Source organism: Phycodurus eques, chromosome 2 (assembly GCF_024500275.1).
Source record: "Phycodurus eques isolate BA_2022a chromosome 2, UOR_Pequ_1.1, whole genome shotgun sequence".
Classification (NCBI taxonomy): domain Eukaryota; kingdom Metazoa; phylum Chordata; class Actinopteri; order Syngnathiformes; family Syngnathidae; genus Phycodurus; species Phycodurus eques.
The window spans coordinates 42865774-42882440 of NC_084526.1; the positions used below are offsets into that span (position 1 = coordinate 42865774).

Below are 16667 nucleotides of genomic sequence, written 5' to 3' on the forward strand. Positions count from 1 at the left end.
TTTGGAAAAACAGACTTGTTGCTAACAAGTTGTTGGTACCGTACAACTCTTGCATTGGGTCTCATTAGATGGTGGACCCAATGTTGTGGCCAGTCAATGCATGTGTGTAGGCCTAATGAGGTCTTGGGCTATCAGCTAGTTTCAATAACACACACAAAAACACATACCGGGTCATCTTTCCACTGACGTTTTCACTGGGATGGAACAGATAAAAGGATCGAAATACTTTGCATGACTCACGTACTGTTTCATTTAAGGTCAAACTGTCACCGCCAACCCAAATGATCGCAAATGCTTGGAAATGCTTGTTTTCACCAAATTAGTGCATGTGATCGTCAGCCTTATGCACGGCTCAGGCCAATCGCACATTCCAGCCTAAATCAAATTTAGGGGCAACAAAGAAAATGTTGACAAACCAGCCTGCATTTTTGGGAGAGTGACACGTGCCTGGTGCTGTAGCCGGTCAGTCAGCCGATGTGTTCACGTTGCAGGAGAAACTTTTCACATCCCAAGCTGACTACAGCTTCTGGTCAGGTTACGTGTGCGCGGTTGTGTGTTAGCTAATAGGATAAGATCGAGTTGTAATGGGACACAGCGCTGTTTCAAACATTCAAATCGTGTGGGGATAAATGTTCATGGTTGACTGTACACATGTACTTCATCCATTCAGTCGTCAAGGAAATGCCTGTGAAAGTGACTTAAATGTAGCCAAAACACAAACAGATCTATTGGCCAGTTTTTGTCGGTGAAGACAAAATACAACATGAACTCATTGGAAAAAATCACAGTGTGATTAATGTTTAGTCTCTAAAATTTGACAGAATGTCAGCACAAAACCTCCTGAGGCTAATTATATAATGTTAGCAGCTATTAAACCTACTTCCAACCAACTTAATTTTGTCAACCATCTGATGCATAAGTCACCATGGTAGCTCAAATTGAACAGTCTTGTTTTACTTTAATTAAACCGACCACAAAACATAAAATTGTTATAAATAAACCAGCACACCGGAAATGTGTTCCACGATAGCCACATTTCATATTGTAGTGACGGTGATAGCCATGCGACATCCTTGCGGTGGCCTTTTGTAAATAGTTGTAGTTATACAAGCTAAACGTTGCTCTTTTCTTTCCTTTGTTTGTGCCTGCATTGTGTGTGTCTTAGTGATATGCCGGGGCAGTTGGTATGTGGGCGTTTCTATTCCATGAAACCATGACTGTTGTATGATGAACAATGACCTCCAGTCATGTTCATTCATTGGCAAGAGTTCCCTAGTAACTTAGCTGCTGCGTAAGATGGCTACTTTTTTCTTCTTGCTAATTAATCAATAAAGGTTCTCTTTTTTCTGCAAGTCAGAAGAGCCTTCATTTCCTCGTGCGATTCATCAGTGCCACATTAGTGTCTGAAGTGGGATTGCGCTTACGCTTCAGGAAATCGAGAACTTCATCTCATGCTTGCGGATGGTGGCGAAAGACATCCGGACGGCATGCGCAAAGGTGCCGGCGAGCACCTTTGTGAGCATTGTGAAGAAGCCACGAGCATTTTCCGCTACCAGGCGCGTCGTGAGGAGAACCGCGACGCGAGCAGGTCTGGCCGGTGGGGCCCCCTAAACGGGCGACAAGCAATCCCCGTGAACCGGCGGGCTGTTTTAAAGGCGGACTGTGCCCGGGGCTGGAGACGCTTCCAACCAACGGGAGCAACACGCCGCCCAACGCCCAATCATAACGACACGCGGCATCTCAGAGACGACAGTCTCGACAGCTCCACGCGATGGAGGCACCGCACGGAGAAGGACCCCCCGCGCCGAATCAGAGCTGTGCCTGGGCCGTTTAGGTCAGGCACATGGACTGTACCTTGACTGCTACATTAATGGCAAACCATGCCAAACCCTGGGGGACTTCGGGTGCACCGTTTCGCTGAGCCGCCCCGAAACACTTGGGGGATCGACCGACTCCAAGCCGCAAAGATGGAAACCCCACAAGTGCTACATCACCACTGTCACCAGGGGACAATTCAAGATGTGGGGCGTGGGGTGTTTCTGTCTTCTAGCTCGATTGTAGTGGCTCTTCTTCTCTTGGCTGATTTGACAAAAGCCCACTTTGGATACCCACAGCCTTCCTCATGTGAGCCTGCTCCTCCTGTCATCCATCGTGGGTGGCGGGGATTTTCTCTGCTCTGTCCTCAAGGGTTGTGATAACTCCTAGCTTGTGTTCCAGTGGGTGATGAGAGTCAAAATAGAAGGTACGGGTCTGTGTGGGTAGGTTTTCTGTAGACCTCAATATTGAGGCTTCCGTCCTTTCCGTTCCCACCTCACAGTCCAAAAACGGCAAGATGTCCTGTCTGATGTCTTCGCAGGTGAAACGGATGTTCAGTAAACAAATCTACTTTGCTGGCTTTGATCTGAACCCATGCCGTTGATGTACCTGAACTAGTGGCTGGGCTTAGTTTCTTTAAAGGAGTCCAGTACCTCTTCCACTTCTCTTCTTCAGCCTTAGAAGTATATATCAAAGTAGTAGCCCTACGCATTAATCAGTACCCAAGAAGTAACGCTCAGTTAAAAGGTTGGTGAGTACAACATTACTCCCTCTTGTGTGGTATTCCCTAATTGCTGTTTATTTGGTTTTGCTTAATCATTAAACAATAGCAAATAAACAACAATAATCGGTCAATAAACAGTCATCAGGACAAAAATGATTTCGCAATAAACTAGCGCAAACTACTTTGTAAGTTTTTATACGATTATTGAATGAATTGATGGAATGATTGATAGAGTAATGGACTCCAAATATATTCGATAGGTTGCGCCACTAGCTATATCCCCAAAAGGTTTAGGTTGTGTTTTTTTTTTTTTTTTTTTTTTTTTTTTCTTCTCTCTCAAAACAATGCTGGTACAGACAGGGAACCAAACCACACTCATTGGGTTTGTGGAAAACATTTTCACACAGGTATGTGTAAAATGTTTGGTTGGGTTACAGCGTACTTTACATTAACAGAGCAACAGAAGCCTCAAGTTCAAGTGATCATAGCCTTCTTAGCAGGGAATTAGGCCTTCTACGATAGCCTGACAGACGCTAAGTCAAATAGCACTCCCAAAAAGAACCACTCAGTGTTAGGCTCGGCTCATTTACAAATGATGGTAGCTTTTGGGCTACATCTACCATGACAAAGGTGAAGGCATTTCACTTATCGCTTTCTCCTAAACTAATCAGCCGGTCCCTCAATGATCACCTTAACTAAGTCTGAATTTTCAGTGTCCATATTTGAACTCACGTGCCTGATGAAATGTACATGACAGCTGTCGTTAGGTCTTCTTTTCAAGGAGACAAGCTCAACTTTCTATCTTGTTTTGAGCTGACACTTCACAACATTGAAACTATGATGGAAGCAAAGACTTTGCATACCATTCCCCAAGAAGAGAATCATTTGTTCCAGCCATTTAAACTGTTTAGTCAATCACTCCTCCATAGTTAAATGACACGTAAGGGTTTGTTTACGAGAAGTGCCATCGAAGAAGCTTTGGCTTTAACCGCCCAGAAGAACGTGTGACGTCATGTTGAAATGTCCTCTTTGTCCCAAAGTCACGTCCTGTACTAAACAATTGACGTAACTTTATGAAAATAATGGGCAGTGAACCTAACCACATCAAAAACTGTTACAAAAAAAGTGAATTACTATTTCATGCACATTATACCTCTTTCGGGGCACAAATTAGTATTTTGTGTCCACAACGAGCATTTTGTGTGCAAGTTCTCGTTATAGTGGCCACAAAAAGTTGTCCCCCTTTGTCATATTCCCGAAAACATCTTTTTCTGTGCCATGTAATAAGCCAGCAGCATGCCGATAGGGACACGTCAGTTACGCACACATATGTTATACACAAAGTATACAATGAGTTCTGGAGTAAGTACTGTACGTGCCCCATTGCAACTTTAAGCAGGTTATATCAAATGTATATACGGTACAGTACTGCTCAACGTTTGGCCCGATAGCCTGAGAATAACTTTACGGCTGTTGTCATGCGGCCTGAAATGCACATGCTAGATTATCGCACAACAGAAAAATGTGCGTGTATAGACCTCGCCATTTGAGAAATAATAACAACATTGTCCCACATCACCAAGCTTCCACACAGGAAAGGAATAGAAAGCAGTGTGCCTTGTGTCAAAGTGTGTTTCAGCAGATAAGGCCTGGTGCTAACCCATCCGGCTAGCAGATAGCATTTGACTAGTTTCAGGCTTGAAGAAAACACTGAAGTAAACCGGAGGACAGATCGTCCACCGGACGTCTCCGAGAGGCCCCTGACGTCTGGACTCGTTAAAAGGGACGATACTAATTAGGAGCTCTGCTGACAATCCAAATATTAGCTTTACGAGGTCAACACTTTGACCTCTACTGGTCATCACCGCGGCAGACCTCCAGTGCGTCAGCTCTCACGCGGTTGACTTTAAGACGTTGCACAGGCTTGTGTACTTTGGAGCCTTCGCAACCACAGGAGGTTGGGAGGACTTGGGCTAACGAAGAGAAAACACTTGCAAAGAGGTTACATTCCCTCGAGCCTCATTGCAGGGCAGTTGTGGAAATTGACGGTCGCCACTGGGCACGACATGTCGACAATTCCGTTGCGCAACAAACCACATTTGATAGCACAAATAATCCAAAAGTTACAACAAAAACATTCAACACCAACTTCTCACTTAGGTTGTGAAGGCTGTAGGCAAGACAAGTAGCGTTCATTACCTCTCTCGCACTGTGCCCCAGTGAAGCCGTAGGTACACACACATCTGTTGGGAGCCACACACCTTCCTCCATTGAGGCAACCATTTTCACATACCGCTGTGCAGAAAAAGACAAGGGTTACGTTTTGTTGACAGAACGTACAGTATTATAGTATATAGTTTAGTTATCTACAGATTGCTCCAAAACAGATGGATATGATTGGAAATGACTGCCAGTTTCCTTTTCTTGAGCAAAAACACATAAATATAATGTGTTCGTGAACTATAGGCCATCTGGACGCGATAGGTCCCTTTAAGTGTACAAACGGGAGCGGACATTCGGCCAACATTGTAACGCGGCGAACGAGTGCACAGTTGTCGGGTCGCCGGGCTTCAATTTGCATTTTCGGATTACTTTGTGTCATGTACGTAATAGTGTGACGGCCTGACATGAAGTGGACATATTGTCAAGCGAAAGCTTGATTTGTCACTTTGTTGCTACTTCTGAAGATATTCTGGCAAAAACGCAAAATAATCGGCGATACTTACGTTGGCCACAGTGGTTTCCCACGTAGCCTTTCTGACAGAGGCATTGGTCCTCAGCGCACGAGCCCCCGTTCATGCATCGGATGTTGCAGTGCTGGACTGTGGGCAGAACGACACACGTAAAATTGAACACAGCTAAAGATCGCTCGACCATGCTGACAACAAGCAGCGGCATGACCTCACGGCTAATCCAATCTCCATTCAATCGATTACTATACGAGTTTCAGTGTACGTCTAGCTCGGATTTTTAAGCGATCGTTTGTCGGCGGGTTTTTACAGCGCACAGGCAGCAATGAGCTCAACTGGATGACGTGTGGAGTGACAGCGGAGATCTGTGCAAGCAGGACTCTTCTCCTGTTCCTTTTTCTCGAAGCGATGTTATTCAATATGTCTTTCGTTTCTTGACAGTGAGAGAGTTACAGCAAGTGCTGAAGAACAACACTTTCAAAGTGTGCTTTAATGTGTTTAAAGCATCTCTCAATATCGCATTTTTCCACCTATCGCAGGTGGAACATATCCCCTGCGACAAATAGGGGTTCTTGCATAAACTACGTCTTACGGCGAAATTTACCAACAACAAGCCATAAGATCCGATTAGGCGCTTTTCACCCACCTGATTTGGACCCACAGGATGTGGCGGTTTGGCCGGTGGGGCAGGTGCACATGTTGGGTCTGGAGCAGAAACCATCTCCGCAACTACTGTGACATATGGCTGCAAAGAGCAACGTGACACACCTCAATAACGTACGTTTCATTTCAGGAAGTCTTCATTGTGCGCGAGAGAGAATGTAAATGACGCCGTCCGCTGAAGGTTTTGCGTTTGACTCGCGGAGGGTGTAGCAATGATCTCAACCTCATCGACCCTCAACATCTCAAAGCGGCTCCGATACAAATGGGGCCCGAGCTTTCTTTAACCCTAATCATGGTCGTGTTATAGCAGGCGCCACATGTTGCTGAGCCGTTGGCTTTTTTTTTTTTTGACGTGCCATAAAAAGCGCACCAGTCGTGCAGTATTTTTAGTCGCCGCTGGCTATTTTCTTTTTCACTCCGTGCGTCTCTTTCCCACAGCCTGTTGTCGGCTTTGCCGCACGGCCTCAGCTCTGGTCAGGTAGAGTCCAGCCACTGACCCCTACTCCCCGAACCCCACTGCTAAACAATGTCATTAGAGCCGTGACAGGCATCCTGGCAACCGGCCGGCCCGCCAGACCGCAATCATACGAGGCTACGGCCTCTCAGACCTTCCTGTCGGCTGAGGGGGGGGGGGAGGGAAAAAGAACAGAAACTATAAAAAGAAACATCCGAAAGAATGCCGTGTAAATGAACCAGAATTAAAAATTTCCACTCCCTTGAGGTCGTGTTGTCTGCTCGCACTTTATTAAGAGGATTTGTCTCTCCTTTATAAACATCATTATCCACTCTCCTTTGCAATGTCGGCCCAATTAAGCCAATAAGTGGGAAGTTGGAACTGTAGGATTTGCTTATTTGTACAGCGATGAGCCCTGTGGGGCAGCGAGGCCTTCTCTGGTGGCCTAAACACGATCACAACTGACCTACGTTTACAACCTAAGTTCTAACAATTGTGCTAATTCATTTATTTACAGTTTATTGGCTTCATTTCGTAGCGTAGCTTGCAGTACATGTACGTGGATGGTGAGCAACTTTCAGTCCTCGGATGAGTTGGTAATAGCAAAACGTTACAGCCAAGTGGAACTAGCAAAACACATTGAATAACCAGTATCTCTAGCGTCTGTGATGGTTTATTTCATTTAATCAATCTATGTTTTTGCCACGCTATTAGGTAAATATTGATTCTGAATGACTAGCTGATGTAATTGGCACAGTTGCCTGCTGTTTTATTGGATTATTGTATAGTAGTGTGGTATTAAGAGCCGGATTATGTCAACGAAGGCCCCACTCAACATAAACCGAGGAGTCATAAATAAAGTGATGACAGTTTCATTGACCAATGTTAAAAATCTGGGGTCAAAAACCCCTGATATGGTGTGGAAATGTTTTTTTGTTTGTTTTTTTTTGGGGGGGGGGGGGGGTAATACTTACGAACAATGCACTGGTTTCCCCCGGTCAGAGTCTTCCAGCCTGGGCAGCAAAAGGCATTGTTCCGAGAGCCGCACACATTGGGTCTGCGGACGCACAACCCGACAAATTCAGGCACGTACGGGACAACGTGAAGGCCTTCATCGATATGGGTGTCTCAAAGAAAAGAGACATCATTCGAAATACTCTATGAATGTCCGAGTAACTACACGAATAGGATTAGAAAAGCTTCGTGTTCAAAAATATAACATTGTTCTCATCAAAAAAATGGAATTTAAAACCGATTTCACAAAGTGCATTTCAGCTGAATTTTAGCTGCAGAGAAGGTTGGTACCGAGTGCACTGCCATTTATTTTTACGGATGTTTAATTCTTCACATTCTACTTCATTGTTTTGATGACTCTGTGCTATTATTTGTTTCTTTTTTGTAAGGCTTTTGTCATGTTACGAGATGAAGAATGATTTTGAACTGCTCCAGGTGATGGAGCCTACTGGCACAGTTGCGTGTTGTCATATTGTGTTTTTGTACAGAATTCATGGCTTATATCAGCGGTTCTCAAACTTTTGACTCAAAGTACCGCCTAAAATAATACTTAGCTCTCCAAGTGCCGCCATCATGACTCATACTCAATTAAAGTAGTGTAGTAGTCCTAAATGTTTATGGAAAAACAAGGCAGAAGTGAGTAAAAACTACGCTGAATACAATTGTATGAAAAAGGTTAAAACAACGATAGTAAGACACTTTGGGAATCGGCGTTTTCTAAAATTGCGAGGCGATGGCGAATTAACTCAGGTAAATCCCAGGTATCAAATGCGTGGCCCTGCAATGCATCTCATTGTGCTGCTCTGCTTAAAGTAGATGGGGAACACTTGTTCTTTGTCGGCGAAGTCAAAACAAAAATAATAATGATGCGCCTATGCAAACATTTCCTGTTGATGTCACCGCCCGAGCCATCCTGCCCCGAACAGGTGTGCCCGAGGTCTGCATCGGAGAGACTTGAGTCCGCGCTGACCCGCAGGTCACTGGATGTAACGCCAACCAGATCCATGAGGTAATCATGTGGATGTCAGAAACATTCTTCTGGTGGTAAGTCAGCCCGACACAGCACGCAGCCTCTTCCGAAGCGCAGATGTTCACATAAACGAACCTAAAGCACGTCAAATAAAAATGTCTACTGTGTGACCTTCGTCAGCTGTTTGCTGTCATCACCGCACACAGATGTTCTCTTTTTTTGCTTGCTTTTATTCTCTAACACATATGCGCACGCAAAACCACACTTACACTCCAGCAGAGACCAACTGTGTACAGCTGCAGATGTGATTTATCCACATTTCTTTTTTCTTTTTTTTTTTTTGCCAGAAACAGGATTAGGTTGTTTCTCTCGCTCTCTCCGTCCGGCTCGCTCGCTCGCTCTCTGCCACAGCCACACACGACCAATGGCCTCCTTTGTTTGGATGTAATTTATTATTGCAGGCAGCAGGAATGTGATCCTCTTGCCAGTATTTAATTGCTAAGCTTTGCTCCAAACTTCCCCATCACGGACAATCTTACTCATCTCAGGCAGGCTCGCATTGTTGTTATTATTAAAACATGCGCACACATATGCCCTGACCTTCAGGCCTCATAAAGAATCGGGATGCGTGTGTGCGTACAGTGTTCCCCCGCCATTGCCGTGAATAGCGAAGGTCCGGTGACGCCCCCACGAAAAAGGGTTATAATTTCCTAAAGATGGGGCAAAATGGCGGCAAAGCACTTCTTTTTGTCGCAAATGAAGTGCCTCAATTCACTTCCACATAGCCCCTCGTCACACAGAGGTGGGTAGTAGGAAGCGACATTGACACTTTTACCCAAGTAACTTTTTGGAATAACTTACTTGTCAGAGTCGTTTTAACGCACAATACTTTACTTTTACGTGATTCTTTTTGGGAAGAAGAAATGCTACTTTTACTCCGTTACATTGCCTCTTTTTTTTTTTTTTTTTTTTATTTGATTCAGATTTCATGTACGATTGTTTTTGTTAGTGATATTGTTGGGCAATGTCTGAAGTTGCACATTCCTATTTGAATATTTTTGTCCAGAACATGCATCTGAAGTTACCCGATACTTGAGTATCTTTTTCAGTAATGACTTGGAGGACTAGTTTTCTCCTTTTACTTTTCGACTCTTTCTTGCCCGAGTAACATTTTTTGGCGACTCTAACCACATCTGCTCGGCACCGGGACGCCACGAGACGCTGCCAAAGTACTTTTACTGGAAATAGGAGTAAATAAGTGCGATTGAACGTGCGAGTTTTTCAGCAAAAAGGTGAATTTCCGAATGCCAAACTGCTCTCACAGCACGATATAATATTACATGAGACACCTGCGTGTCAAGTCAAAGCTCCTTTTAAAAGAAGAAAGCATGGGATTCTGCGGAGAAGAATGAAGAGAAAGTTGGGAAATACAAATCAAGACTGCCCATATGGCTCTAATGGTCGAGGGATTATCATAGTCACATTACCCTCTGAGCACGTCCGTCCCTCCCCTCCTTTTGGCTCGGGCGGTTCTGGAGTCGGTGGTTCTGACCTCTCCGGTATCCAGAACCTCCGCGGCGTCTCCGAGCAGGACGCAGAGGGACAGCTGGACCACCAGAGCCAGCCGCAGTAGCCGTCCTCCTCCGCACTTACTGTCCTGCATATCCAGTCCTCAAGTGTGCAATGTCCGCAAGTAGATGTCCAGCCCTCAAACTGTGCAACTTGTCTGCAGTCTGGAGTCAAAGCTGCAAAAACAATAAGAGAGCAGAGGAGAGCAGAGGAGAGCAGAGGAGAGGAGAGGAGAGGAGGGGGGGCGGGGAGGGGGGGGTGGGAGAAGAGGGACAGGATCGTTTAAGGGCAAAACGACTCCGCTGCAGTCGGTTAAAAACATCTGGTGTGTCTTGATTAGTCATATTTTAAAGTCGCTCTTGGTTAGAGAGTCACAATAACACGCAGTGTTCAAAAAAATGTGAAAAAGAAAAAAAGAAAGCGCACAATTAATGACCTTGTCTCCAGGGGAGGAGATTCGCCGCACACCCAGCAAAGGTTCCACGCTGGTACGATGATGATGATGCTGCTAAAAGTTTAGAGAGCTTTTTTTTGGAAGCTTCCGAAGAGCGCGTGCGAAAAGAGATGCGCACGGTGACGCGTGGAGGAGGCCCGCGCGCATCCAGATCATCTAGAGGAGCCGATGCATTCCGCGAGACGGGAAGAGAAGCTCAAGTCACTGGCTCGCTCGCGAACTCGGCTCTTTCCTCTCGCCTCAGCCCTCGCCCCCCGCCTCCCGAAAAAAATTCCCCTCCAGAGTCACGGCACCCCACCCGCACCCACCCAAATTCTGCTCTCGCGAGACCTCAAAATGTTGCTCGCTCTGGATGTTTGGTTTGGCCTTCACTATCTACTGCTCACCATGAGGTGGCAAAAGTACTTACAGTTGAATCAAATAATGTGAAATACAGCCTCTAAAAATGGATGTTTATTCTATTATTTCAATGTATCCTAATGATATATCATAATGCCAAAGCCTTGAATATCCAAACTAAGTTAAATAAAGTAACCAAAATAGCAGATCGAATGGTCATTATGATACAGATTCGCAAATTGTTATTTATCCCCATGGTATACTTATTTACACAATAACATAACATAAGTAAGGGCATAAATAAGTATAAAAGGTGTGGTGCAAACAATCTATTCAGAATCATCTTTATTTGCCAAGTATACCCCAAAACCATATTGATACCTATTCCACAGTTAGCAGCAGTTGCTGCATCAATTGCACAAGGGATGCGATAATGATAATATACATTGTACAGAATGTGTTTCCACTAGCGATCGGAAAAGTACTCATTCCATGTATTGTTCGTCATACATCATACAGTGAGATTGCAAAGAGTTCAATTTGCTCCTTGACTACACTCGTCATCTCAAATCACGCTTCCCATGGGAAGCCAATTGGAAAACATATTTAACACCGAGAGATGAAATCCACACTCGCCCAGAGTTTATTTGGCGAGTTAAATCAACACTTTTGAAAGGGTTAACATTGTTCACACTGTGAACGTGACGCTCCCATCGTGTCAAACATTGACATCATATTGGATGGGTTCACATTATGAACACTCTCAACGTGCTATTTAACAACTTTGACAGTGACAAATATTGACGCCGCAAGGGAAGAGCGCGTATAATATAATAGGAATATTTAATACTTTGTTTCCGTACCGCGTAACTGAAAATGATTTTGAATAAAATCCTTTTTGAAAGTAACATTTATTATTCTTGGAAGTAGGAATACCTACACAGGGAACATTGGTGAGGCAGCCAACATGGTCGGAAGGTCACGGAACACACACACCGATTACAATGTGGGCGGGAAGAAAAATCTATTCCATTAACCTACCACGCGTGTTTTGGGGATGTGGGAGGGAACCACTAGAACAAGTATGGTGTTAATATATTGAAATACCGCCGCGAGTGTCGTGATCAATACAGTATTATCTTTCTAAAGGCAGAATTGAGTCTCATTAGACTGAGGAGGTGTACCGATTGTTGTGTCCAGTAAGTATAAAGGCCACCGTTAGGGGGGGGGGGAATTCTCTGTTTTGATAGTCACGTCATAGTGAACACTATAATACAGTATATTGTGTTTTTCTTTTTGACAAAAATCTTCAAGAGCAAATTTGTTGAATCAGACGAAGAACTAGGTCATTGCAAAAAGTGAGCATAATCATGCCATTCACTCGGTGTTGAATAATATGCCGTTAATGTTTACAGTGTGCGGACAGTATGTTTTGAGGAATTTGGTCCAGGCAAGTGATAGTTTTCACACACACTGCTTCGTGTCTGCAGCCCCACCCAGCAAATAAAGAGCCCGCCTGCCTGTGCTCGAGCATTCTGTCATTTGAAAAGGGAGTCAGACCTGTTGACACACTTCTACTGATCATGGCCACCTCTCTCTCTCTCTTTTTGTGCGTGTGTGCGTTCAAACGTTACTTTCTGCACCTACACGACCATCCCAACTCGTGCGCTATCCGCCGAGTTCACTTGTGACAAGCTACTCGGATCACCGGTGAAGTACAGTGGCCGTAGACGTCGGTGGTGTTTTTACATGAAAATAATAAACGGTGGGGAAGCAACCGCTTAAGTATAGACCACATACCATGCAGACTACACTACTCTCTTACTGTCTGGTGTGTTTTTTTTAATTACAACTTTCGACGGAAGTGTTAAAAACAGTGCAGACATCACATCCTTAAGTATAAAAGATCAAAACTAAATATGTGTAGAAGTGTCAAAACAGTTGTTCGAATACGTTTGCCTACGCGCGTCGCACATTCGCTCGTTGCCAGGTGGAATTCATTCAGCGTTATTTAGCCTCATGCAAGTCTGAACTGCAAACTTGGGGTGGGGGGGGGGGGGGGGGGGGCAACGGTGTAACAAATTGTCCCAAAAAATAGCAATCGTTATGACACAATGGGATTAATATAAACATATTCTAATATACTATAATATATATTCTATAACATACTATATACTATACAACACTCAGATCCTAATACCAAGCTTCAAAATTGTAAAACTCTGCTAAATGGCCGAAGCCCCTCCCTGCGGAACTGTCAAGTGTCAATGCTGGAAAAATAACCTGGAAAAAAGGATGCTACTTAGTCTAGCATCTTTTTTTATGCCTACATATTAAAAACATGTTTCAGCAGCAAAAAACAGCCGCTTGAAGCATCCAGTGGTTGGAATATATGCCACCGGGTCATCGCAGGACAACGAGGCGCTCTAAAACTGCCACGCCAGGCCGAAGCCCCGCTTAAAGCACTGGCTGTCAACTTAGACTTTCTTCTTTTATCATTTCCCTCCTCCTCGCTATTCCGCCTTTCTCTGCGTGACTGTACACACTCAGAGCCAACAATGAGGCGCTCTAAAACTGTCACGCCAGCAGAGTATATAAAGGAAAGATGCATTTTTGGGGTGTAGGCATTGCGAGCTAACTCGCTGCACATGTGAATGAAAGCAGTTCAAGTTCTTGTATAGTGGGGCAGGGGGTGACTCATGCCGGACTCGAAAGTGCGTCACTACTGACACCGTTTTAGCTACGCCCCCCCCCAAAAAAACTGTTTAACGCTATAGCACCACAATTGGGTTCTACATAGTTCTCAGAATTAGCACATTTTTTCAGCAATTATCTTCCAACATGTATAACGTATTTACAATTGAATCTCTGAATTTACTTTACAGGGTCTTTAGTTAAATACAACTAAAGCCTCTGAAATGTACGTTAAGTACAAGACTCAAAATAAATGTTTACTGTTCATTATATACACGATTAAAAATTATTTTCTACTTTTATGTACTCAATTTTATTTCTATTCAATATGTTTTCATCACTTGGCCAAATTTAAAAAAAAAAAAGACTCCACAGAAAATATTTTCCCTCTTATTAATAGTGCTTGTACTGAGAAGAAGAAGGAAAAGGCAAAAAAAAAAAAAAATAATAATAATAATCATCACCGGACACGTTATTAAGAAAATGTGTTTCCATAGCTTTTATAACAGCTGACAAGAAAAACAAGCTAAATTAACTAATGATTACTGAAAAAAAAAATACACCTTACCTGTATGCGTTTTGTTAGATTAGACGGAGAATCTTTGAACACCGGAAACGTGGTTTTTATTCTGGCACATGACGCTAGCGCTATCTATTTACATCATTTTTCTATGTTGTGTTCCCACCTACAGCGGTTGAGAAAAGTAACAAGCCTATTTTGACAAATGAATGATTAGAAAGTACATATACCTAAAAAAAAAAAAATATATATATACTACCGTAAATGGATGACTAAGTACAGTAACAAAGCATTTGTACTTCTTTACATGCCATGAATATATTTAAAACAAACGGCAGTATATCATTTCCAAACTGTATAGTGAGTTAATGGCCGAAAAGTGAAAACTCAGTCAGCGGCAGGCCTCGGATTTCTCACAGCAGTTCACCCGCTCTTCTTCTGTGACACTCAGATGGAGGCACGCATCCGCCGCACCTCCGTTTGGATGTCTTCCCACCACGCCAAACCGAAGTCTCGACAATGCTGCGCTACTTTCTTTCCCTCGCTGCTCTGGAAAGTCCTGCCCTCTGCGAGGCCTTTCCATCAAGCCTCTAAGTGCCAAGAGTTTTTTTGTTTGCCTCACTGCAGCCAACTGTCAGCTCAGGCGGCTTCTGATAGCAAAGTAACTTCCAGACTTTTCGCATCAATGTCTCAAAGAGCCATGAAATATTCTTGATTTACAGTATGGCGTGTTTGAACACCTGCAACTTCCTGACACACATCCTCCCAAAAATACCCAGACCACTCCCACCAAATACGGAGGGCAGCTTTGTCAGTTCATAAATGTGAATAGCCTTCCTTAAATGTTACTCGTCTCGTCTCGTCTCTGTATGACAAGTCCAGTGTGGGTCAGTTGACCCTTACATACTGTTGGAGTCAAATTTGACTCGTTTCGACGTTTGACAGCAATACAAACGGCCCAAATGTCATTCTTTCACATTGAAATGGGATGACTTTTCAAACAGTGACGCCGAACTACACACACAAAAAGAAAATATTTAGTGCTATGACGTTTGTTTACACTAAGGCTGTTCTGTTGACCCGTTTCTACTAAAATTGATTTTGGATTTAACGGTTTGTGTTGAAGCGAGGAAAACGGTAGGAATGTTCAAAGTGTGAAACCGTACAGGGCATCAATGTTTGTATTTTCCATTGGGTCGTGCTAACGCTTCGATGCTTGACCCTTCTGAGAAGTGTTGCAAAACGTCGCCTCTTCACTCTTTCTGCGCAGCTAGATACATTTGAGTATGCCTGTTTTGTTAAATAAAAAAAATAATAATAAAAATAAAGGATTGCTGTAATGCTTTGGTGCAGAAGGAACTGGTCAGCCACGAAGGTAAGTGCGTGCGGAACCATTTCCACTTACTACGCTGCTAAGCCAGTGCATTGTTTTATTGATTGTATCACTCGTGTCTCTAAGACCTTTGACGAAGAGTTTGGGAAGATGATACTACAACTACAGTCGTTTGCTTTTGTGAAGTACTGAAGGCTTTTTGTCTGGTCGGGGCGGTTAAGCACAGACTTTGATATGAACGGCCGATCAGTGATTTTGGAAACATGCACCTGTTAGTCTTTGAAGGGTCATGGGGATTCTTGAAACCGTAAAACAGCAAAAGAATGCTTATACATACAAAACATAAGGACCAGAAGTCATACAAAGGTCAGAGGGTACCGTGACACGGGCGAGAGATCTGCACCTGCAAAAACACGTACCTGCGATGTTTTCTCTGAAACTTTGCATCCGTTTATTCACGTCAGACATGCTATTAATACATTTGGAAAACGATTAGATTTCAAGAGGATATTCTTGGCCCGTGTCAAGAACCTACAGCACTGTGTGTGCATGGAAAACGAACTGTATGTCAGGGTTACCAGGCGATCAAGTCAATGCCCGTTTTGCCATGAGCTATGTACCATTTGAAATAATGATCATTCGAAGGTATTTAGCTGCCTTTCTTTGTTTGTGGTGGTAAATATTCCACAGAACATTTGTGGTCCACTCCACATTCTGTTCATAGGAACTGCCAGAATGGGATTCAAACCTTTGCACCATAGAAAATGTAGCTAGGATCCGATGGGAACAACTATGTAATAAGATTCCACTTCAACGCTATAAATGATGTCATTTTGACAGATATACAGTATGAGCGTCTGTGCGTGTTCAATGGGATTTTCCATGGTCAATTGTATTTTGACTATGTTCAGTTCTATCAAAAAATATAAGATTTCTTGAAACTCTGTTGGGCCTAATTGGAACAATGCATTTTAAGTTGTTTTTTGTAACGCTGTTATTATTCAGAGGTTTGTTCAAAGACATTCCAATTAGGCTCAAACATTTGAAAATGACGCTGACTGTCATTTGCGTTGACGAGGAAAATCAGTGGGGGGGGGGAAATCAGTTGCACAAAAATGTATATGGATGCAATTCGGTCTGACAAACTGCGGCTTGTCGTGAAGTGAGTTGAGTTTGCGCTCGCAAGACAAAGCAATGAATCGACCGAATGACAGCTTGTATCTCAAGGCGCCGCCGTACTTGCCTCAGTCTGAAAAGGGCTCGCCTGTTCGCTGAGCTAAAGGGCAGCTGCAGTGTACCTTCAAATAATATCCTGTTTTCTTGGCTGAGCAACATGCAACGAGGCAGATGCGTATAATATAACTCTACGGGCATCCATCTTTTCAACGTGTCGACGGGTTTACGCAGTCTCACGCACTTCAAAGTGCC

General features: G+C 43.7%; 1 protein-coding gene across 2 annotated transcripts in view; it reads right to left on the reverse strand.

Moving 5' to 3' along the window:
• Window positions 1-10598, reverse strand: part of fbn1 (fibrillin 1) — a 70631-nt gene extending 60033 nt beyond the window's left edge. The window contains exons 1-6 of one of the 2 annotated variants that reach the window (XM_061670876.1): window positions 10336-10598; window positions 9818-10075; window positions 7321-7403; window positions 5876-5974; window positions 5266-5361; window positions 4739-4834 (exon numbers count right to left, since the gene is read on the reverse strand). In XM_061670876.1, the coding sequence (XP_061526860.1) occupies window positions 4739-4834; window positions 5266-5361; window positions 5876-5974; window positions 7321-7403; window positions 9818-9993 (550 nt within the window). In that variant the 5' untranslated portion in view covers window positions 9994-10075; window positions 10336-10598. Of the gene's footprint in view, window positions 1-4738; window positions 4835-5265; window positions 5362-5875; window positions 5975-7320; window positions 7404-9817; window positions 10076-10325 lie in introns of both variants that reach the window. The other variant, XM_061670877.1, reaches the window with a different exon arrangement.
• Between the last annotated feature and the right edge of the window lie 6069 nt (window positions 10599-16667).